Source organism: Leptosomus discolor, chromosome 3 (genome assembly GCF_034619465.1).
Source record: "Leptosomus discolor isolate bLepDis1 chromosome 3, bLepDis1.hap2, whole genome shotgun sequence".
NCBI lineage: Eukaryota > Metazoa > Chordata > Aves > Leptosomiformes > Leptosomidae > Leptosomus > Leptosomus discolor.
In genome coordinates this window covers 42,920,326-42,943,038 of record NC_141393.1, presented here as the reverse complement: position 1 = coordinate 42,943,038, position 22,713 = coordinate 42,920,326, and the positions used below count along the sequence as shown (strand labels likewise).

Genomic DNA, 22,713 nt, shown 5'->3' with positions numbered 1-22,713 from the left:
CTTTAAGTCTTCACAAATATCCAGTTCTAGCCATTGGACTTAAAAGGAAATAGATGAGAGAGCAGAACACATACCCACCCCTCTTGTCTTCACCAAGCAGTTAGAGGGTTCATATTTGACCCAGCGTATTTTTGGGTGCAATTTCAACAGAAGCATGAGGGGCAGTAAATCATACTCCCAGATCAGTGTTTAAAAATCATAGTCTTATATAACAGCTGGACAGTCTCTCCTTTTCTAGCTGCATTTTTTAATCAAAATTATTGTGCTCGTTGTTGTCAGTACGTGTCAGGCATTTTCTGAGGATGCTTACCAGACTACTCCCTTTCAAAGGCTCATGTAGACAGACACCTAATTTATGAAACCCAAATGACCATACATGTTTCTATACGTTTAGATTAGCTATAAGGCAATGTTTCCATGTACAACAGTAGAAGTTAACTTTTGTGGATAAAAACAACCACATTAGTAGAACAGAAGTGCCAAATAAGTTTCTACAAGTATCTCAGAAGTTGGTAGGGCATTTTAGCACACCACCCCCCCAAAAAAGGGGGAAGACACAAAAACCTAAGCAACCTAATTGTTTCATGAGGTTCGCTAACTGAAGACCCATGTGTGCACATGGCCGTGAAATTTTTGACCTACCAAAACTATCATGGCTAGTGCCTTATATTTCAGAAAGAAAACAGAACAAAATCAACTCAGCTTATAGACCACAGAAAGGAAAACGATTATCTCTGGCCCGAGTGATGACTTTTTATTTTCACTGAAGTGTGAGTACTTAGAGTTGAAATAAACTAGCTCCTTACTGAAACAGTTTTGGTCGACAACAAACACAAGCATGTGAAACCATTCAAAACAAAAGCACACAGGACTTGGAAGAATTTTCAGCTCTGACTGTACCTGGGTCTGTGTGGTAAAGAGGGAAAAGGTGGGATAAGCAAAATAGTAAAAAAAATCATTAGATGTGACCTGAACAAGCTCTGTAACTGTAACCCTGAGAAAGTGAAGACAGTTTTCTAAGCCAAGTGCCAGATGAAGAACGCTTGGACTTGCAAGTAAAGCTACAGGCTCTTGATGTTTGAGCTCTACTAAGACAATGAGAAATATGATTTTATATATTTTTTGTAAATCTATAGAATTTCAAACACCTCACTCCTTCAGTGGTTCTCCCTCTAATGGTAGTAACTTAGAATACCCACACCCTATAGGTGTATATAACAATAAATACTGTGACTTTGCCCTACGTGTTCAGAGGACATGGTATCTGAAGGTCCACCTGCTTCTTTGTTCTTTCACTAAGGTACTATCCTGGTTTGGGCTAAACCAGAACTAATTCTGTTTTAGTGCTTTAACTTTTCAGTTAAGTCTCCTCTAACTAACTGTACTTTCTGAAACAGCAGCCTGTTTTTCCAGACAGCGACTGCTCCTAGCAGTAATAAGGCCTGATGTTTATAGTTCGTACCAAGGAATGGGATGCAGAGAGGCCCTTGCTTATACTTGTTCTTATAGCGACCAAGGTCACTGTTAAACCTTGTACTCCGTGTTGGGGTGCTGGGAGTGAAAAGGGTCGCAAGCATGAAAAAGGTCGCACCTACAGGGAGGAGCAAACCGCACAGGTGACCCAAACCTGACTCTGTCTGTTCTTCTGTCGTTGATCCCAATCCGTGCATTCCTGAATCCAGTGCCTGAGTCCAGCTCCTGCGTCCCGTCCCTGTCTGCTGCCAAGTCCAGCCTGGGACTGCCCCAGTGCCAGCCCCACAGCGTGGTGGTGACGTATCGTCATCAGGGTGGGGGGAGTTGGGTTTGGTGTTGGTTTTGTATCTATTTTTATATATTCATATATATTGTATATATTTCATTATTTTCCTTATTCTTATTATTATCCTTTCTTTTCTTGTTATTGTTTCATTAAAGCTGTTTTAGTTTTCTTTTCCAAACCATAAAGTCTCTCTCCCTTGTTCTCTCTCCTTTTCCCTTTTGGGAGGGGAGAGGTGTTAATAGAGAGCATCTGTCATTTGTTAGTGGCCAGCCCAGCCTCAACCCTTGAAAGGTATATGTGTGAAAAAATGAGTGGCATCTTCAATACTACCAACTGAATGATAAATCGTAGTAGACAGCGAGGTGGACATGACAACAATTTCTCTCATGCATGACATGTATCTAAGCTTTTGGGAACTGTGTAGCTGATAGACCCTGAAGGAGAAAACACCATCAAGAGAAGATTTCTAGGTCTACAAAAGAAGGCAGTTCACTGAAAGGATCTGGTGCAGCTGGAATTTATGATGAAGTATAGCTTGGTCCTGGAATTGAGGGGTGACAAAAGGGACTGAAGCAGGATTTCCTGGAGTGCCTGATTATCTGAAAAAGTGCCACATAGCCTGTTTTCTGTGTCTAAGATTCTACTCTGATCTCAAGACAATCCCTTGATAGTAATTGTCAATGGTTAAACTATGTACTACACATAGGCATCTGTCTCAAGGTCATTTGCTTATTGTCCTCCTTGTTCTGCTCTAAATTGTGCAGCAGTATTTGGTTAACCCAGAAAAGCTTGTAGAACTTCCACTCCCTATGGAAAACCCTTGGAAAGCAGGAATGCTTCAGGATGGACTCTCTTCTTAACAAACAATGTTTTTAAAATCTTAATCATGGAGAAAATGTTCATTTCAGACTACCTGCCTAGTAAGAAGCAGCTCAATTACTGTGTTAGAAATAAATCTTGTCCTGCCTGCAGGCTCAGATTTTTCTGGATTTGTGCAGAGATTTTAAAGACTTTCCCTGTAATGAGGGGGAATAGGAAGGGTACTTGACCTAACATGGTTCCTAACTCTGTTTTGTTTCTTTTCTATCCCTCCTTTCTATCTTGATTTAAAACAGGACTAAGTCATGTTCCATCTTTAAAACCTTAACACTAAACCCTCTGAGCTTAACAGTGCTTTATTTCACTCACTAAGAAAAAGTAATACCAATGTCTATGCCAGCTTTCAGTAATGCTAACTCCTTTCTACTAAATCTAAATGCCATCACTCTTAGAGAGATGATAATCTTGATTTCATGTAGAATTGTTTTGCAGTGCTCAAATAAGCTGTTAAACAACACCTATGATCTATTTCAGAGATGCTGCAGTGACCAAAGCCTGGACCAGCCAGCTAAGTATATCAAAAGGGTATTTTATGAGTTTATATAAGGGAATGGAGCTGTGGCTGCAGTTGCAGAGGCTTGTCAAATACTCAAAGCAGCAAGAGCAGTTATAGGTACAAAAGACATTAGAAACTGATCCCAGAAAACGCAAGAGATTCCTTGTGAAATTGGCAAGAAGAAGGGGAAGGAGTAGCCAGGAAGGAAGTGAGCAACAGCTAAAAGCAGGAGAGAAAGAGAGGGATCTGAAAGAAAATAAGTACCTTTTTTTTAGTCAAATTCTGCTATCTTTGGCTGACCAGGAGTCTTGGCTACAGATCTCCATGGAAGCCTAGGGAGAGCCAAAGAATTCAAAGAAAACAAGAACTGGGATCTATTGCTTAAGTTCTCCATGGGAGTCAGTCAGGTGATGGAAGTAAAAAGCTCTGTTGTGTGTCTGACCCAGGTTCTTACAAGGCAGGTTGCAGCAAAGGAAAAACAAGCACATGGAAAATGGCAAGTCAGATGACATGTCGACTTTTCTCCTTCTTTTCCTGTTGTGATTCATTCCTTTTGCTGATTTCTCCTACTTACTGCATTCTGCTACACACAGGAATGAAAAAGCAAAACACTGGAAAGATCAAAGAGAAAAGAATACAGGACAAGATCCAGGGTTGATGCACTTTCTTTTTTCATCTTCACCTCTTCTCACCTCTAGCCTCTGTTTTTCCCTCTCTGTAAACTCTATAAATGAAGCCAAAGAGGATGCGATGCTCCTGCACTTAGCAGACAGAAGGAAGAAATTACAAAACAGGTAAAGCTAACCCTACCTCAAAATGATAAATGTGACCCTTGTAACAATGATAGGACCCCTTGAATACTTTAGAGATATCAGTCATGTTGCCAAGCCAGTCTTTGGACTGAGTGCATTTTACAGCTATAGTCCTAGCGTCCGTGAGAGCATCAACCACTCTTGACCCTTCCAAATGTGAGGGAAGAAGAGTGAGTCCAAAGTGTGTTCTTTGCAAAGGGGGCACACAAACCCTGGGTCTGTTACAGACATGTTGTCAGGAAGCTGCATGCTTCAGCCCTGACAATTCTACCTTTGTTTTCTGCTGTAACAGCAGCAGTGATCTCCAGGGAGAAGACACTGATGAACAGTGGCCTGGAGGGACTTCACCCTACCCTGCAATTCAAAGTCTAAACAGCTGCAAATTGATTGTCTTACCCGGTGTCCTCCTCATGGCCAACTCTCAGAGAAATTACTATATTTCTGTTTGTCTCCACGTATCTGATTTCAACTGTGAACCTCTGGAGGAGAGGAATAGCATCCTGTGAACATATGGCCAGTTCCAGCAAGCAAGAGTCCAAGCTCCCAGGCAGGATGGGGCTATGCAGGCTGAACTCACATCTATCTGGGAGCCTACTGGCGTTCAGGAGGAAAATGTCCCCTGTGAGGAAAAAAAAAAAAAAAAAAAAAAAAAGAGACACACAGTGTGGATGGAAGAGAGATAATAAGAGGAAAATGGATAAGGAGTTTGAAGAAAGGAATGATGACAAGAAAGGAGAGGACTATGCAGAAAACCCAAAAAATAACAGAGAGTAGAGAAAAGAGGGAAAATGAGGGAAATAAATAAAGAAGTGATAGAAGGAGTGAGAAGAGAAGAAACCAAAGCAGAGTGAAGACACATCCAATAAAACAAAAGCCAAAGACTTTGCAAGTCAGACAGCAGACCTGGGGAGCCAGCCCTGGCTTGTAAAGGACTGAGTTTCCTAAGAAAAATCCAGTCTCTGCAACCAAAAGTAGCTTTCCTAAAACGGGGAGATACCAAACAAGTCTATAAAGGGATTGGCTGTTCACAAGGTACATACATACACAACTCGGGCAGTACATATACATTATATGGCTTTTAGTGACTCTTGGGCGCTGACAGCGCAGTTATGAGTTGTGTACCAGAACCAGCATACGGCAATATTTTTAGTGACATGTGCCTGAGGCCTCAGCCTGCTGGCTCCTGTTGCTGCCTCCCCCAGCTGCCACCAGTCTTGGGAGAAAGCAGATGTCCATTCAAGAGGAGCTGTAACTGTGCCTACCTTCAACATCTCCACGGGAGGAACTGTTTTCCAGAAGCCGCTGCTGCCTCTCCTGAGACACCAGGACACCAACTGAAGATAACACCCAGTCTGGTTTTCCAAAACTGTCGGCAGACGTCACCCATGAACAGCTTGAGCCGATGAGACATGAGATTTCTGTTATGAGAAACCAAAGACTTCACTGAAACCTTCCCCAGTTCAAGGCACAGGGGTGATGTGGGCACATGAATGAGCAGAGGCACAGTGTATGGGGGTTATCTCTCCCAAGAAATAGAAGAGTTGAAGGAAAAAAAGAAATTTTGTCTTGTGCACTAAAAATAGAGTCTCTTCAAGGGCGGGTGAAAGAACATGCCAGAATGAAAAACAAGTCTGCAAATTTTTGGCAGGTATAAATCAGCATCCTCCCACTGGTATCAGCAGTGAATTTACCTCAGTAGAAAGTTTAGCCCACATGTACGTAAAATCATGAATGGGAATAATACCTAATGCAGCAAGGCTATTGAAACTGTAGGAATTTAGCATTTTGGCAGAAAGGAACAAATGAAACTCTAAAGTCAACCTTCTCTCAGAAACAGAAAAAAATTGACAATAGCTGAGCAATGCAAGGTTTACATGTTTGTTTTAATACGGTTTTTTATAACAGTTTTGCTTTCCTGCAGCAGGATTTTCAAGAACACCCTTTTGACAAACTCCAGAGTCCATTCACAGCACTGAGAACACTAGATCATCCTGGCCAGAATTTTTCATAATCAGCATATAATAAACCAGACAAGAAGTAATTCACTGTTCTCTCATCAATCTAATATAAACTCCCTGAAGGCATGTTAGCTGCACAAATCTCTCCCACACAGAGTGTGGCTGAATAGAAATGGTAAGGTGATACTAACTTGCATGATATTTATTTTCAGTAGTAATAATAGTATTACAGTAATAACTGGAGAACCTCCAGGCCATATGAGAAATAATAAGAGACTAAACATTCGTATTTGGGACGCTGATGTTCAGAGGGTATTCAGACCCTGCAAACAGGAATGACACAATGTTATCCCTTTGGTAGCCTGGGGAGGAGAAAAGACAGGTATAAAGAACAGAATTAAGGTCAGGGATATAATAAGGATAGTTGGTTGCACAGGCAACACAGGTGGGGCAGAAATAACAACATAAGAGCCTCCAGAAGATTGGTTATACTTCTAAAAAGAAGAAATGGAAGGATCTTTTGAGTGCAACAGCCACATTAGACAAGTTTTCCTAATTTTTAAGTTAATTGTAACTACATTTTTATAAAATGCATGCAGCATGCAGGGGTAAGAGAAGCACAGATGTTACAGAGTTGCACATCACTGTAGCTTGGGACAGGCTACGAACACATACCCTCCTCCAGTTTCTCTGTATACTCTGCAGACCTTTCTGGCCTGCTTGCCACTGAAGGTCACTGCCTCTCTCAACCTACCACCTGGGCCAAACACCTGAATAGCTTCTCAGCCCACCTCATCAAATCCATACAGCTTAGCAAAGCTCTACTCCACTGCTCAGCCCATCATTTTTAAACTGAAGCCACAAGTAGATGAACTGACAAATTGTGTATGTGCATGTGTGCGTCTGTGTATGCAATGCCAGCTTCCAGCAGGGCACAGGAGAGACGACACCAGCCACTTTCCTGGCTCTGCTGGATTTAAGGAAAGATGTCTGTGCACAGCTTCAGGCTACGGTTTGATTATCCAGTAAAACAGCTTTAGGGATCTCAATAGCTCAGAAACTTCATGGCTGTGTGAGACAAAATAGTCCTGATCCAGACCTGCTATGCTGTTCCAAATTTATTGAAGTCTGACAGGTTAGCTCAGTACCCACAAAATTATTGTCAGTAGTAGTATTTTTATCAGGTAAAAATCTAGTTGGTCATAAAACCCAGAAAACAATTTCTCTCACAACAGCATGACAGTGCAAGAGAGTGAAGTGAGAGCCCAGGAAAGAAAAAAATCCTTTTCTTTTTTAAATAGAGGGTTACTTGAAACTAATATTTATGACAAAATAATTTAATTAAATCTTACCAATACCCCTACTTGCAGCAGCAAGGACTGTACCCACTCAGACTTTATCCTTTGAACATGGCTCACATAACAAAGCAATTCGCAGCTCAGATAAGTGAACGCAAAGTTATCCTTCGAAAGCACTTAATTCCCATACTCTACACGTATAAAGCCTGTCTGCCACAATCTGAGGCCTGAGAGGATCTGAATGCCCAGAAGAGTCTGAAATAAATCAGTGAAATTGTTGACATCTGGTAAAAACAAGGACTCTGAGCTTTCTGGCAACAGATCACATGCATTGCATTGCGATGGAAAGATCGATCACTAAGAAGCTGTTGGTTAGCATAAATCACAGAGCAAAAGAACTGAGTACACTCGTTTGGTCGCAATGAAAGAGAGCATTGAAAGTTGCAACCTCTGACACTAGTGTGTACCGCCTTACAGATGTTTCATATCTGGCTTTCATTAGCACCTATGAACTTGGACAACTTCAAGCATAGGTCTGTAGAAAAGCAAAATGTGACAGAAATGAAAAGGAAAACAATAAAATAGAGAGATAAATATGTCTATGTCACTACAATCAGCCAAGGACATATTTTAAGATATCACAAAAGTGGTCTGAAGAAGGTCTCTGAAGAAAACTGATGGACAGTCCAGGGCATGTCAGAAAGGAGAATCACACTTCAAAGAATTAGATACTATGTGCAAGGTGTTATTGTAAGGAACTCCCCTCTGGCAAGACTAGGTCACCTTGCCACCTCCTGTGAGGAACGTGACTTTTCCTAACATGCACAGGCCTTTCTTTATTGCTTAGTATCTTCATTAATGACCTGGAAAAGGGGGCAGAGTGCACCCTCAGCAAGTTCACAGAGGTTACAGAACAGGGAGGAGCAGCTGACACACCAGATGGCTATGCTGCCAGTCAGAGCAACCTGGACAGGCTGGAGACTGGGCTTATAGTAACCTCTGGAAGTTCAACAGAAGGAAATGCCAAGTCCTGTACCTTGAGAGGAATAACCCCTGGCACCATTACATGCTGGGGCTGACTGGCTGGAAAGAAGCTCTGAAGAGAAGGACTTTGGGGTCCTGGTGGACCAGCAGCTGTCCATGAGCCACCTATGCACCCTGGTGACAAAGAAGGCCAACAGCCTTCTGGGCTGTGTTAGGAAGAGCATTGCCAGCAGATCGAGAGAGGTGATCCTTCCTCTCTACTCAGCACTGGTAAGACCACATCTGGAGTACTGTGCCCAGCTCTGGGCTCCTCCATAAAATCAAAATATGAACTTACTGGAACAAGTCCATCATAGGTCCACAAAGATGGCTGAGGGACTGGAACATCTTTCATAAGAGGAGAGGCTGACAGAGTTGGGACTGTTCATCCTGTAGAAGAGAAGGCTCAGGGGGATTTTATCAATGTGTACAAAATCCTGATGGGAGGGAATAAAGAGGAAGCCAGACACTTCTCAGCAGTGTCCACTGACAGGACAAGAGTCAACAGGCACAAATTAAAAAACCATGAAATTCAATCTGAACACAAGAAAACACTTTTTTACTGTAAGAGTGGTCAAACACTAGAACAGCTTGTGCAGTCTCCACCTTCGGAGATGTTCAAAAGCCACCTGGACATGGCTATGGGCAACCTGTTCTAGCTGAATCTACTTGAGCTGGGGGGGTGGACTAGATGATCTCAAGAGGACTATTCCAACCTCAACCATTCTGTGATTATTTCACTGAATGAAAAGGTGTCACTTCAACTTCCAAGTCTCCACACCACCAATAAAAACTGGCTCATTTCTCTCAGGCATTTGTAAAGTATAGTGTTTGCTACATCTATCCTGACACCCCAGTAAGACCAAATTCATCCTACTTATCTCACAAGCATTTTGTCCAGCTCACCGGGCTTTTACAATGCCTAGAAAAAAAAAATTCCAGTTGAAAAAAGACTTCATTCGGTATCAAGAAAGGTAGTTTGTCCTATAGTTGCTGGAAAGGAGTTCCACTAATTAGCTTTTGTTTCAAGAACTGCTGCATTCAGCTCTGGGGCCCCCAGCACAAGAAAGACATGGACCTGCTTGAGCGGGTCCAGAGGAGGGCCACGAAGATGATCAGAGGGCTGGAGCACCTCCCCTGTGAGGACAGGCTGAGAGAGTTGGGGTTGTTCAGCCTGGAGAAGAGAAGGCTCCAGGGAGACCTTCTAGCAGCCTCCCAGTACTTAAAGGGGAAAACCAGGAAATATGGGGAGGCACTCTTTATCAGGGAAGTAGTGATAGGACAAGGGGTATCGGTTTCAAACTGAAAGAGGGGAGATTGAGATTAGATATTAGGAAGAAGTTTTTCACTGTGGGGGTGGTGAGACACTGGAAGAGGTTGCCCAGAGAAGGGCAGTGGCTGCCCCCTCCCTGGCAGTGTTCAAGGGCAGGCTGGATGAGGCTTGGAGCAACCTGGTCTAGTGGAATGTGTTTGAAACTTCAAAACCATTCTATAACTCTATAAACTCTCAATCCCAAATCAGGTGGATTTCACTATGCTGATAGAGAAGATTATTCTTTTTCTTTCCTTTTTTTTAATCTCTTCTTTTTTTTCCTGCTGTGTTAATTTTTGTTGGTTTTTTTTAGGGGGGGGGGGGGTTCGCTTTTGTTGTTGTTGTTGTTTTGTTTTGTTGTTGGGTTTTGTTTTGTTTTGTTTTGTTTTAAATAAGGAAGTAACGGTTTCCCTTAAGGTTACATTGGTCTTCCTGAGTCATTGGTCCATTTCCAGTCAGAAATCCAATGGCATGGCTTTCTGGTAGAGGATCCTTGTGACTGCCAGTACCTATATTGCACCTAGATTCTGAAGTAGAAATGAAGAGGATGTAAGGAAGAGGACTTGTGATACCTGGTTTAGAAGGCTGATGCAATGAAACCATCCTATTCTTTATGAGGGAGAGCTTCTGAGGTGGATGTGGTGAAGAAGAGTTTTCTTCATGTGATCCAGAACAGGAGACAACAACTATAACGAAACAGAAAGAACAGGGGAGGAGTTTGATGTTTCTGTGCAAAACTACACTCCCATGTTGTTAACCATGAATATATATTTAACAAAGCCCTGCTATATTACATTCACCCTCATTACAGTGTACAGGTGCAGTACTGTCCTGATGATGTTTCACAGTAGCTCTACCACTTCTCAGAAACATAACTACAACAAAATATTTTACTTCATAACGTGTTCATTACTATTCTTTATCCACTCCCATTTTTACCAGTATATAACCTCTAAAGAGATGATGTATATTCCAGTATTGCCCATATTGCAGCAACAGTACACCTAGCTGCCTGCCAACAACTACATCTCTAAAGCATTTAGGCTGGACAGGGCTTTGAGCCTGATCGAGTGGATGGTGTCCTTGCCCATGGCAGGGTGGTTGGACTAGAAGACCTTTAAAGGCCCCTTCTGACCCAAATAATTCTATGATTAGAAGATGACTTCAACTGTAAAATATATGCTAGCTGTACAATACGTGGCATGGATTTATCAGCAATCTTTTGGGAGGACCTGCATAAGAGCTTTCGTCTTCTCCACACAAGAACACCCCACCTGAAACTAACACTAATGAAACCTTTGCATCACCGCACCCTTCCAGAGAACAGATTTCCTTCTTACTGCCAGGCATGAGGGCTGGGATTTGCAAAGGAGTTGGGTAACTTTCCTGTATCTGATATCTAGTAATATGTACTCTCTCCAATACCTTTCCTGTTAATCCCCCTGCACAGCTCTATCTCAGTGATCCCTTTGCCCTATATCTATAAAAACTTTCATTAATAACTGTGACATTTGATCGTAATTGTGGCACCAATACATACACATTTGTGCATTTTTATTCAGATAAAATCTTAGAGTCCTGATGTAAAGTTTGGTCGTGCTGTAAAAAAAGACAAAAATCTCAGAAGATATAAAAGGCCATAGAACTCATTTTCTGCTTCACCAGTATGAATAGTAAATCCAGCATGCTAAGATTAGCTGGTTTTATATGGAGGAGTTCTTGTGGATCAAATTTCTGTTATTCAAAGTAAAACAGATTTACCAAAATTATTATCCATTGAGGTATTTCTGACAATCAAATATTCAGTACTTCCTGACTTCTCTTTGGAACAACAACAGTGGCTTTTTTATTTATTCAACCTGTACGTGTGAAAATACAGAAGTCCCAAAGTAAGAATGCAGTAAGCTTTATTTAAGATTTTCTTTTCTTTTCTAGCAATCATAAACAAGTTGACTAAAACAAACATTTTTTTTCAAACTGTGTGCAAAGACAGAAATGCAAAATTAATTGTTTTCAAACCTCGGCCATGTGGTTTATGAATTCAGCAATATAAAAATGTGACGAGATGTCAGAGGAGACAGGAGTCCTATTCACATGAATTGCAGTTGAGACAAAGATGTATATACATGCCATTGATAACAGCTAAGATAGTCTCAGCAGAACTGATTTGAACACTAATATGAAAACATACAGAAGGATCTAGAAAAAGAAAGCAACAACAACAAAAAAAACAAAACCAAAACTTGAATATATGTACAACTTTTTCAAACTTACCACTGCTTTTTATTTTTCATCAATATCTGGTCTGATTTTAAACTGCTAAAACAATTTTCATTTTAATATAGATGACAATGTGCATTGCACTGAGTAAAATGCTGTGAAATGTTTCATAGCATGAGAATGCTGTATCCTTCCATCTTTTATTACAGTACTAAAGATAGCCAACAGTCTTCGTGGGGTTCCAAGGATAACTTTAGAAGGAACAGCACCATGCTGCAGCAGGCATATGCTGTACTGATATATCTGTGGTCCCCACAGACCAGTTGTCTGTGAATAGTACATTTTTTCCTGCTTCTGTGTTCAAATATGTAGGGCCATTAATGTTGGAAAAGCTGATTCTGCACTGTATATAAGACACTGACACTAGTCTGTTAAGTAAGGTATCTTCAATAATGGGATGAAATCCTCAAAAAGAATGTGAATTCTTATGTGACACTTACCTGATCAAAGTTTGGCCAGCTTTATGAAAGATCCATGCTAAAAATCAACCACATATTGCGAATAGATCTACTTCACCATGTTACAAAAAAAAACTGCTGTGGAAAGAGAGCAAGATCTTTTAACAACTTGAGTCTGCTCCTCCCAACTTATGTTCTGTGTCTGTTGAGATGTTGCTCAGTTCTTTATCTCCCGGTCTTTGTTAAGCACTGCTGTAGCTTCAGTATTTACTACCCTCAGGGCTTTCTGTAAAGTCTGTTCCACCCACTCATCTCCTCACACGCTCCAAGCTGCTCGTGTATCTTGGAAATAGCCTGAATATCACGGGACTCACAAAACATAGTACAGTCACAGCAGAAGTTCTGCTAGAGACATTCCTCCTGATAAAACTAAAAATTAATCAAAATATTTGACTTGCACTCCCCCCACGCCCGATTACATAAACACTATTGGGATTTTCTTCTTCTTTCTCATTAGCAAACACAAGTTCCAGTGGCAGACTACCATGAACAGAGGTCTAAGCTACTTGAAACAATAATTTACTGCTTCAGTGTGAAAAAAAATCCATTGCCATTGGTGATGGCCTAGACAAAAAAGATAAAAAAGGTTTTTTCTGCTGTTGAGATAAGCGTCTATGAACTTTGCTGGTCTGGTGCTATGATATATTAAAACTTAACTACTGCTTTGTCACAAAGATCATTCATGCATTCATTAAATGGCATCTTCCCAGAGTAGATGAATAGTGTTGTTACCAGATGCCACTTACTGAACTAGGCATATGAGGAAGGAAAGGCAGTCATTACAGCTGAGTTCACTGAGAGACAAAATATACTTGGGCAGAAGACCCTAGGCTCAGTGATAGGCAAGGAGTTTGTCCATATGCACCCACAGAAATATGCCCCCATTCATTTATTTCCTCATAGCAAAGAATTTCTGGCTATGGCTAAGCAGAAGAGAACTCACAGTATGATGAATCCACGCATGAGATCTGGATAGTGGTTTTGTAACACTAAGGTCCAGCCTACACTCTTACTTTGCATCTCAATTATTTTTCTCTCTCACTCATTCAACCTCTCTGATTGACCTGAAAATCTAATGCACACAGTCACCGAAAGAAACTCTTCTTCACTCTCTTTTGAAACTGGAAACTCCAGAGATGCTTCCAGTAACCCCACATCGTATCCTCTCATACATGTTTGAACGTAATTCTTGTATGACATTAATTTCAGCATTAAACAAATAATAAAGACTATCACTTATCAACTACATGGTTTCTCTGTCTTGATCAGCAAAAGGCAATGATTTAAGTGAAAAGAAAGAAAAGATGAAGAGAAAGGAGATCTGTGATTTTAATCTAAGTCTGCCATTAAGGAACATAAAATCATCAGGAAGAAACAGTAAATCTAACAACATTCAACTGTCACAGCAAAAATATGACATCTTTTAACAGCACAGCAGAAATCCATTGCTTTTTCTGTAATCCAACACAGTAAAAACAGAAGGCTCCAGCACTCGGAAGGTAATTCCATTTCTTTCACTACCTTACAGAAAAATAAAAACATTTAGACACCTGTAGGCTGAATTTTTTCCTGAATCCTGATGTTACTTTGCAGAAGAGAAGAAAATCACAGAAAATATTATGGAACTCATGATGGGAAATCAATTCCAGGTCAGCCAAGACATTTTCCTGCCAAAATAGGGATTTCCTTTAGAGCATTTTCTAGTGGTTTCCCCCATGTAATATCAAAATAGCAACTCAGTATTTCTCCCTGCTTCTCTGAGAAGATAAACTAACACACAGACTAATAGATCTGACTGTCAGGAAGTCAGACTAGGAAAAGAGAAGACTATCTACTACCTATCCTAGTACTTTTCAATTACTCCCAAACCTTTCACTTTCAGCTCAATAAATAATCTCTCTCCTCATGAGTACTTACAGCTTTAAGTTATTAACCTTTCACCTTGAAAATGTCACTGTGATCTCCTGCCGCTTGCTATTAAACTCTTTTATTCTTTGCTCATTAGTTGGTTGGTCCCCATGTCCTTTGCTTACTTCATCACTCTTTTTGTACTCTGTCCAGATAGATTGCACATAATGGCCAAAAAGGGGAGCAACATGACAAAATATAAGGTGATACTTTAGGATCTTCTTAGAGCCCTCTCCAGTATTTCAGGGTTCTTGCTGAAAGGCAGATATCAGCACACATTAATGCCGTGCTATGCAGAACGGCCATTCTGCTCCCTCCTGAGATCTCCCTGTTTATCCATGCAACAATCCCATCAGTCATTTTGGCCAAAATAAATCCTCTTTTTAGATCATCCACCACGACATCAAGTCTCTCTCCAGCATACGTCCTTCCAGAACAGGTATTCCCACCCTCCATGTCTATATTATTTCCCTCTGAGATACCTGGTTTTATTGCATTGATGAGTTGGTATCTGCCTTATTTTTTCACCTATCTTAATCTTTATGTTATCAGCAGATCATCAGTACAGCTTTCATGTTTTCTTCTGACTTACTGCTAAAACTGTTAAATAGCACATAGCCCAGAACTTACCCTTAACAGGAAACTTGTAGGCAGAGTTAATCGATGATTCCTATTTTTACTTTTATTTTAAACCTACCTTGACATAGTGATTTGTACTGGCCCAGACATGGACTGTACATATCAAGTACATATCAAGAGTTACCAAATTAAGTACGTGACTGAAGTCGGAACATCCTACATCCACACTATGACTTCTGTTAAACTTGTAAACTCATTTAAAAAAAAAAAAGACACTGCAACAAGAAGTCTTTTTAAATAGGGCCTTTAGATTGACATGTAATTATAAACTCTTTTCTAGTTCTTTGATCCTGTATCAAGTATTTTGATATTTTTACTTAGATGGTTGTTAAGGCAGCAATCTTTGTATTACCAAGCAGTCTTGTTCGCATGAGCAGGAAGTATATCAACACACGTAATTAAATACAGCCATCCGACATACTCCATTTACCCTTTTCAAATACTAATGCAACATTAACTTTCTTCTAGTTCTCCACAATTTCTTTGGTATCCCAAAACTTACTGAAAAATTCAACACAGATATCTTTTAAAGCTCCTTAGCTAGTTCTTTCAAAATTCTTGAACGCAAGCTGTCTTGACCAGTTGTTTTACAAACTAGGCATTTTAATAACTTTTTTTTTCACAATATCTTTGTGTTGTTATAAAAACTATTGCATTACTTCTATGTGACAGTGACACATCAATTGTTGAGGGTTTTTTGCCTAGAAGAGAAATAAAATATTTATTGAACACTTTTCCTTTTTGTCTTTATCATTGACAAACCTACCACACACATCTATGACAGATTCATATCATCGCCAACATGTTTTTGCTACTAAGGCACTCGGAAAACTTCCTTAGACTTCCTAACTCTGCTGCTGGTTTCTTCTTAACTTCTTTTGCTTTCTTCATCTATTGCTAAATTTTTTACTTTTCAACTTACTTTTACTGCAAGAAAGGTATTTTTTTCCCTTATTTTTTATACCAGCGTGGCCTCCCCTTTCAGCTACAGGTTTGTGCTTTCTAGTTGTTTACTCAAACAACCCAATTATTATCTGCATTTTTCTGTCCACAGCTTTTCTTTCAACTGAGTTAGTGTGACATTGTTTTAAACTTTGGGACATTTACCTCTTCTGGAAGTACCAAGATATAGCACTTCAGATGCTATTTAGGCACTAAAGCCTATTTATTTTAATAGCTAGGCTGTAGTACGTACCAGACCACTTCAGATTTTATTCTGTTTCAAAGTATGTATTCAAGCCACAATCACTTCCACTTGTATAACAACTAGGTTTAGTTCTGAGCTCAGTTCTTACCTCAATTCTTTATTTGCTGAAAGTCTAAGACAATATCCTAATACGTGATATGAGGATTTGCATTCAGATATTGTCATGTACCCAAAGATTTGCAAAAGATGCTCTCATGCTGGCAGAACGAAACCTCCAATATGCCACTTGTATTGAAGGCTTCACACACACACACACCCCAAAAAGCATTTTTTCTCCCCTTACACACAATGGGCTTACATACAATTTCATCCAGGTCTTTAGTTGGATTTGACAGTCTATAGCAGTCATCAGCAAGCACATCAACATTTATTTTAGGTATTAATTGATCTTTTGGCCTTCAAGATCATTTGATTCAATGTCTGGGGAAGTGGAAATGTCATTTTTGCCATGTGATGCTGTTCCAAACCTACTTCTGTCCTTTGATTACAATCGCAGGAATCCTCCCTCCTAGCCTGAGAAATTCCAGCTTATCAGCATTTAGGTTTAGAAATCAGTAATTTTGTTCCATTGCCACTTGTTTATTAGCCAGCCTCATCACATTGGCAGTAGGCAATTAAAGAACTCCTCTTTCAGTCCTTGGTGCATTGATTGATTTTATTCTCGACACCTTGACTCTCTGCTAGGCAGGTCATTTTTATTCCTCGCTTTTCTATCATTTCCCTTTGTTGCTAAGTTAACACCATTTGAACAAGTCTGGCCTAACAAGTCTAGAAGGTTACTTCCCCTCCAGGGAGCTGGAGGCCAGTGAAAACATACAGTGGCTTTTCCCCAGAGAATATAGACATTCATTTCATAGACCCAAGTCTTATGGTACTTACAGACTTTTTTTTTCTGTATTGTTTTGTGTGCAGAACATTAATGGCATCTAAGAACATGCCTTGTACATCCTTCTTCTTTAGCACTGCTAGAAGATTTCTAAAAAGTAGTTACATTCGGAGAAACTAAAACCAGTCATTTATGCTAGTGTGGACTATTCTTGGTAGCTCTTTGCTTATTTATGTCAGAGAACCTACTCAGCTGTTGTGATCCTAGCTGGTATCCCATCCACAAAAGAAAGAACGCCACCTCCTTGCCCACCTGCTGACTGCCAACAAGAATCTTCCTTGAAGGGCAGTAAGTGGATCAGTCTGAAGAGCTTTTCACAACCAGGCACTGAGCAACTCCCTGTGGTAATATTCACTTGGCTTGCCAAAATCATCTGCAGTTTCCCTGACATACAGAATGACTAGACATTTACAGTTGTACAAAATTCCTACAGTCCTCTTTCTGGCTGCTCACAGCATGCCTGCTTCCTGGCTGCCCCTAGTTACACAAAATGCTGCTTTGTCTCTCATTTCCTCGCTTTCTCTATTGGGTCACTCAGTGGCCAGTTCCTTCCCTGGACAGTTATGTTTCCTGGATCATGTTGTCCAACCACTCTTTATCCTCTTCAATGGTTTGTAGAGGGCGTACTCATCCTTTCATGCCTCAAATCTTTGTTTCTAGTAAAAACACTATGCTGCACTTAAAAAACAAAAACTCTTTAAGCTCTAGCACAAAACACAGTACATTGAAGGTTTCCTCCACTGTGCTAAAGCTATCAGACAGAACTCACCCAGAAGAAGTTTTGCCCATGCCCATGCCCATCTACATTTTTCTCATGAAACTCAGCTATTAGATAAGAAGCAAGATGGAATTCTTGGGTGCTCCTCTTGATACTACTTCTCTAACTTGGCATATTGCCTTTGAATAGTAAGTCGCTAATTATGATTTCTTGTTCAGTTTCCAGTGTACATATACATCTACTGAAATAAATCTGAATGACTATTTTAATTACAGTTGAGAAAGAGGATTCCAAAAACACTTCTTGAAATCCAAAAATATGCCATCTCCCAACCTACTAATTGTGTAATATGTACTTGCGCTTACTCATGTGTTCACATATTGTTACACTAACTTTGAAAGATTTCTCTTTCTATAGCGCAGCTGCTCATCAATCATATGTCTATTTTTATAATACTAACTGCTTATCACTCGCAGATAATAAGGCCTAGGTTTTGCATTGGGTCTTACCTGAGCATGAACATGAGGAAAAACTTCTTTACTCTGAAGGTGACAGAGTACTGGAACAGGCTGCCCAGGGAGGTTGTGGAGTCTCCTTCCCTGGAGATACTCAAAACCCGCCCGGACGCAGTCCTGTGTAACCTGCTCTAGGTGGTCCTGCTCTGGCAGGGGGATTGGACTAGATGATCTCCAGAGGTCCCTTCCAACCCCTACCATTCTGTCATTTTGTAATTCACCTCTATTAAAGCTGCCAGGAATTGATCGTATGCTACCCAACTGCCCAAAGGCTTTCCAAGGACCTTTGAGATGCACTGCTCAGGGGAGATCCATTCCGCCCTACTTTTTACTTTCTCTTCTCTGTCCAGGCTGGAGTGATTGCTAGCAGAAGAGAGCATCTACTCCATTTCTGCTAGCTGTGTACAGACATGATACTGACAGCTAACACAGGTTGTACCAATGCTGGTTCTGAAGGAGAGGGATTTGTCCTTATGACCTAAAGCTTCTCTGGCAATCGACATCTGTTTTTTCTTAGCAGAATTTCACTGGTCTGAGCTACAGCCTTGCATCTGAAAGCTGGCCATTCCTGGAGTGATTTCCTGACACATTTGCTGCTTATATCCCATCTGTACTGGAGACAGCAGAATTCCAAATCCTGAACTCTTAATCTGGTTACTTTTCTTCCCTTGCTCCTCCATACACATTGAAAAGGAAAGAAAAATGTAAAATAAATTAATAGAAGCATAACTATGTTTTTCTCACAGGGAATATGGACCTTTTTGGGTTCCTAGAAACTGGCCAAAACAGAGGTGGAAAAAAGAAGAAGAAGAAGAAAAAAATATCAGAAGTGTTTAATGAAACAAAAAGTGAAAAAAAAAATTTTTTTTGATTCTTTGAAACCTTTTATTCCCTTTTCAAACCTTAAAACATGTTTTCATTTTTTCTGCAATAGAAACACTGTCTATTATTAAGGAAAATTTTCTTTTCTCATTGGTTATATTTTTTAGATTTACATTTCCATATATTCAATCTAGTTTACAGTTAGGCCACACAAACGGTGACATTGCCAAAACCAGAAGGATGACAGGCTGGGGGGAGAGGAAGGATGCAAGCCTTTCAAGCTGTCTTTTTCATTAGAGGAAAGGGATGGAAATTGTACCCTAAGATACCTGTTTTAAAACAAACTGTCAAAGAACAATCGTCACAGAGGGAGCATAGCTTACATTGGATGTATAACTCAGAGGTGAATAAAGTTAAGGCAGATGTGTCCAATTCTTAACAGAGGCTTTTAAGCAGCTCCAAAGAAGAATTAAGAAGGAATAGATGATGGAAATACATTTTGCCTTCCAAGGGAACAGCACTTCAAAACTGTTGTGCTCTTGTGCATAAATTTAGAGGAAGAAATATAATTGTTTTCTTCCTTCAGAACAGCACTCATTATAGGGTTTTTCAATTGCAGCTTAAAAGGAAATATGTATGTGTGAATTCACACATGTAGATGTGAAAGACATAATTAGACACAAGGGAAGGTGAAGGAAGATATAAAGCCTGTAGATGCAGAGACAGTTAGAAAGCAGAAGGGAAGGGCTCGGTCAAAAGGATATGCATAGCCTCAAGCTCTGATAATGACCACTAAATGCTGAACAGTGACTATATTCTCATGTTTTTATATGAAAATGCCAGTTCCATTACTTAATGGGAAATACTAATATCTTGCAAATATTCACATGGAAACTATTATAGCATTTTGTTAAGGTTGAAACTTGTCTTCTTTACTCTGTAATCTGCTCCGAGTTCAGAGTTGTAACATTAATGCAGTAAAATGGTGTAACACCTAGCTGAAGAAAAACATTTTAATGCTTTCAAAACGGATGGTTTGCCATACTGAATGACTCATTTTGATTAAGTCAAACAATAAATTTGGAACAATTCAGTTTGTGAAACATGTTTAGATTTTGAGTCTTCATCATGATTAGAAATGAAACAAGATTTCCAAAATCAGTTTCCTATGAGACAGAGTATTTCATTTTCAACTCATATGCTAAGATGCCAAAAAGCCCCTCTGTGAACTGCCCAGAGTGATCAATATAAAGAGAAATGGGAGAAATATCTGCTAGACAGCTGCCCCCTAGGAGATGTTCAGCTATCAGCTTCAGGATGCCTCTGCATTTTGTGGCCTGTGGCAGGACCCCTGTGTCCCTGCCCTTCAGCTTCCATGGCACAGCAGTGCAACATTCTGCAGCAGAACAGAAATTGAGTGCCAGAAAGAGTGAAAGAAATAAAATTTTCAGATCCAGGTTTTGATTGAATTATTAAAAGGAATGTGGAATTGATCCTGTAGAATCCAATTTAGTAAAAAGAAAATTATTTTCAATTACTTGATTTCACACAACATAACTTAAGGGGAGAAGACAAAAGTGACTTTAAGCTGTCTTTGAGCTCCCTTGATCTTCGAGGTTACTTAACTTTCCTTTCTATCCTTGTTTTACTAGGAACAGCCTTAGGAATTCTCTAAAGGTATGCACTGCTCCAAGAATCCCTCAGGGGCTGCTCTGCTCACAGAGGCCATCCAAGCACAAAGGCATATTTCCTGCACTTCTTTTTTCTTCGGTCTACTTTTGACACAATGATGGCTGCCAACAGCTCTTCATCAACTAAGGATTCCCCTTTCAAAACTTAACCCTTGCACAGCAGCATAAGTCAGCTGTAAGGATGTTCCATACATCATTAAAAGCACTTTTATTAGATACATACCTTTCTCTGGTAACTCTTCCCAGATAGGAACAGAGGCTGTCACGCCACAGCACTGTGTCTACTAGCAGAGACACTACTCAGGAGCAGGATTCCTATCTCGCTCTGCTCTTAGCCCTTTCAGTCACTGTATATAACAACACAGATGATGGGATCAACCTCTTGAGGAAGGTGCACCTACCAAAATGAAGGGAGTGTGATGCAAAGACTTGATTACTTTGTCTCGTCAGCCCTCCTTGTTCACTTGAAGGAGAAGGAAAAACTATCACAGCCAACACTAATTTCCTTCTCCAGGACTCTTAGCCATCTAACCCTGAAAGCTTTTATCAAATATTCAGTATTCAGCTTCTGTATGAACCTGTTAGAAGATTATTGAGGGACTAGAAACAAATCCGTACATGGCAGATAATTCCATTTGTTCGCAACTTCATATCAGAAACAATGTAAACTCCTAGTTTCAGTAGAACCTATCAAAATCCACTCTTTGATAAAAGGCACATGACTATCAGTGAATTCTGCAGCACTGGGAGGATACTGGTAGCAGAAAGAAACGCCTAAAATCTTGCACGCTCCCAGACGGTTTCCATGCTAATACTTAAAGCCCCAAGAACAAACTGCAAGCAAAGTGCTTCCCAGTGCAGTTTTGCCTTGAAGAGAGCAGGCACAGTTGTGCACTGTGCCCTCATGCACAAACTGACATACATAAAGCCATTTGCATAAAGACACTCTGCCCAGCAACGAAACAAGAAAAATATTTCACCACATCTACTTTTAACAATGAGGAAACACTCAGATACTAAATTAAATAATAGATATATAAACAAACCAGCTCAATATATACAGTTGTTTCCAAGATGTGGCAGTGACAAATGTAGTGGGAAAAAATGAAACTGCCAGTTTGGGAAAGCACCAGATGCCATGTTTTAAGCTGAAAATTTCATGTTTAATCAAAAAAGGACAGTCTAATACACATAATGTCATTGTAAAGAGTAAGTACCCACTTCATTAGACCATACCAATCTTTAAGAACATTGTTTGTGGTTTCCTGCTATTGGGCATACTGTATTTTCTCTTCTAAATCACAAAATCCTCCTTGTGGAATCAGCAGCAAACATATAACACTGTCAACTTCCTCTAGCTCCTTTTCTTTCAACAATCTTACTAATGATTCACTGCTTTATTAAACAGATTAGGCTATCCTTCCCTTTATCTATTCTCTTGAAAACTGGCTCTGTTCTCATCTTCCTTTTAATGAAAAACAAAGAGAGAAGAAGAAGAGGTACACCACCCCTAAAGAACGACAACTGAAAGAGCCTGCTAGTTAGTTGCTTCTACTCGCCTCTATTCATCACCTCTGAGACTGCCCAGAGATGACGTTCATCTGAACCCAAGGAGTAGCAAGGGATTAGGAAAATTCTAAATAAACCTATCAAAAAAGAAAACTCATAGGTATTGCAAATTCATCATTAAATAAATAAAGAGATAAAACCAAAGAAACCACTCCTGCCCCAAAAACAACTTAAAAAACAACAACAAAAAACACCAAAAAACAATCAAACAAGTAACCCACATAAAACTTGATCAGAGCAGTTAATAACGGGGGGAAGATGCAGAGGTATCAGCTATTGACTGTGGAAAATGCTGTTAAACAATCAATTATACAAGGACACTTACAGTTACATAGCTGCTTCTAATGTTGTGCTGGTACTTGAAGAGCTCCTGTAAAGAAGGCAAAAATTCTTGCAGCAGGAAAAGCTCCTGGTTATTGTCCTCCTAGTATTGAAATGCAGTCTGGTACCAGAAGCATGGTGTGTGATACAAAGTACGATCTG

At 40.0% G+C, this 22,713-nt stretch overlaps 1 protein-coding gene across 1 annotated transcript in view; it reads right to left on the bottom strand.

The window, feature by feature from the left end:
- LTK (leukocyte receptor tyrosine kinase) overlaps nucleotides 1-22,713 on the bottom strand; it is a 100,871-nt gene that overhangs the window by 47,998 nt on the left and 30,160 nt on the right. The window contains 3 exon segments of the mRNA XM_086462890.1: nucleotides 4,343-4,565; nucleotides 5,209-5,364; nucleotides 10,110-10,223. Coding sequence (XP_086319016.1) covers nucleotides 4,343-4,565; nucleotides 5,209-5,364; nucleotides 10,110-10,223 — 493 coding nt within the window.